We start from the raw sequence: 1,757 nt of genomic DNA on the forward strand, positions 1-1,757 counted from the left end.
AGGTATGATGCACCCTCTTGTGTATTCATTCTGCTGTTGGGATTTAACTGGCAGGATACTCGATTATGCCCTCTCTGGCGACAAAGACCGCACCTCTTCACCCCCTTCACCGTTTCCTTTCTTTGCCTCTTTCGACACCGCACCAACTGTGGATCCCTCAGACAGCCCTCTAGTGTTGAAGCTTCCCCAACTTCATTCAGACCACCTGCATCACCAGAATCCTCAATCTCTTTCAGCCGCACTATCTCATGAAGAACTTTATCCGTCATGTCGGCAAATTCAGTTTCGTGACGACACGCAAGAACATACATTTTCCTGCATAGATCATTCAACATCCAATTGCGGCAATGATTGTTGAATCCCAGCAAAATGGACCTTTCTCCACAAAGGCCCTTACTTTCGAGCGAGCACTCTTGGACCAACGATCCAGAACAAGACTGTCTGGTATGTCAGTCATCTCCAAATGTACCAGCACTGCTACAATGTGATCACACGGTATACCAAGGGACTCCATTCGCAAGCAAGAGCACTTGAAACTGTTACTGTCACCATAGTGACACACTTGCCACTCCCTACGCGCATTAGCTGACCTAGACAAAGTGAATGTATCAGAAGTCTGGCTCCATGTGTGTGTTCGTACCTTCAGTGTGCAAGCGTAGAAAAGCATGGGCCTGAAGTTTAAGAAAATTGCCCTTGTGAGCTTCTTTACAGCTGACCTCTCCAAATCATGAAACGGACTCTATAGCACTGGTTCCCCAACCACGGATAACATATCAGAGTGTGCTTCCCTGGACCTCATTTGGGATATGCAACGCATAAACTGCTCAATAAAGTCCCTCAAATTATGGCGAGACTGGACAAATTTACCCAGCATTGAGTGCAATCCTTCACACCTTGACGTTGTACGAAAACCCCCAAAGAAGTTGCCCCTTATATGTGCAGTTGCCCACATCCTTCTGCTAGAGTAAAGGTCAGAAACCCATTGATTATCAGACAGACCAAGCACATCCACCATATAATGCCAATGATCTTCAAACTCCCACACCTCATAATCAAACAACATGCATTTCTTAAATTCAGAAGTAAATCTGGGGTTTCTTAGGTTAGAAGTGGCATTCCGCAGCAGATGCCACGCCCACAAACGGTGATAAGCCCCAGGAAACACCGCTTCAATTGCCTTTTTCATCGCTCCATGCCCATCTGTTATCACACACCCAGGTACTTTACCATTCATGGCGTCCAGGAACTGTTGCAGCAACCAGGTGTAAGTTTGCTCATTCTCATTTGCAACTAGCGCAGCGGCAAACACAATTGTTTGGTTATGGTGATTCACTCCAGAAAACACAACCAGTGGACACATATACTTATTCTTCCGATATGTCGTATCAAATGCCACCACATCCCCAAACAAACCATAATCCAGTTGACTGCAATTATCCGACCAAAACAGTGCACCAAACGACCATCCTTGTCCGCCAAATAACGCATAAACATTCCAGGATTAGCCTGCGCAGTTGATTCCAGGAACTTCAGGCAAGCCGTCGCATCCCCCCCCCAATGAGCCTCCGTTGCTTCCCTATCTGGTTATACATATCCCCTTTTAGAAATGGAAGGTTTTGGAATCCCCCGACAGTCTGCACAAAAGAGGAATAAATATGTGGCGTTTTAATCCCAACTCTAAGCATCATGTTCATTTGTTCCACGACGGCTGCATCCATTTTCCTATGGCCCGGTAGCATGAAAGTCAGTCTATCGTC

At 46.2% G+C, this 1,757-nt stretch overlaps 1 protein-coding gene across 1 annotated transcript; it reads right to left on the reverse strand.

Annotated features, from left to right (window-relative positions):
• Nucleotides 1-739: 739 nt before the first annotated feature.
• Nucleotides 740-1,360, reverse strand: LOC140176071 (protein FAR1-RELATED SEQUENCE 5-like). The gene has a single exon (XM_072205931.1). The coding sequence runs from the start codon at nucleotides 1,358-1,360 to the stop codon at nucleotides 740-742; it is 621 nt and encodes a 206-aa protein (XP_072062032.1).
• Between the last annotated feature and the right edge of the window lie 397 nt (nucleotides 1,361-1,757).

The sequence above is a fragment of the Arachis hypogaea genome, chromosome 11 (assembly GCF_003086295.3).
Source record: "Arachis hypogaea cultivar Tifrunner chromosome 11, arahy.Tifrunner.gnm2.J5K5, whole genome shotgun sequence".
NCBI lineage: Eukaryota > Viridiplantae > Streptophyta > Magnoliopsida > Fabales > Fabaceae > Arachis > Arachis hypogaea.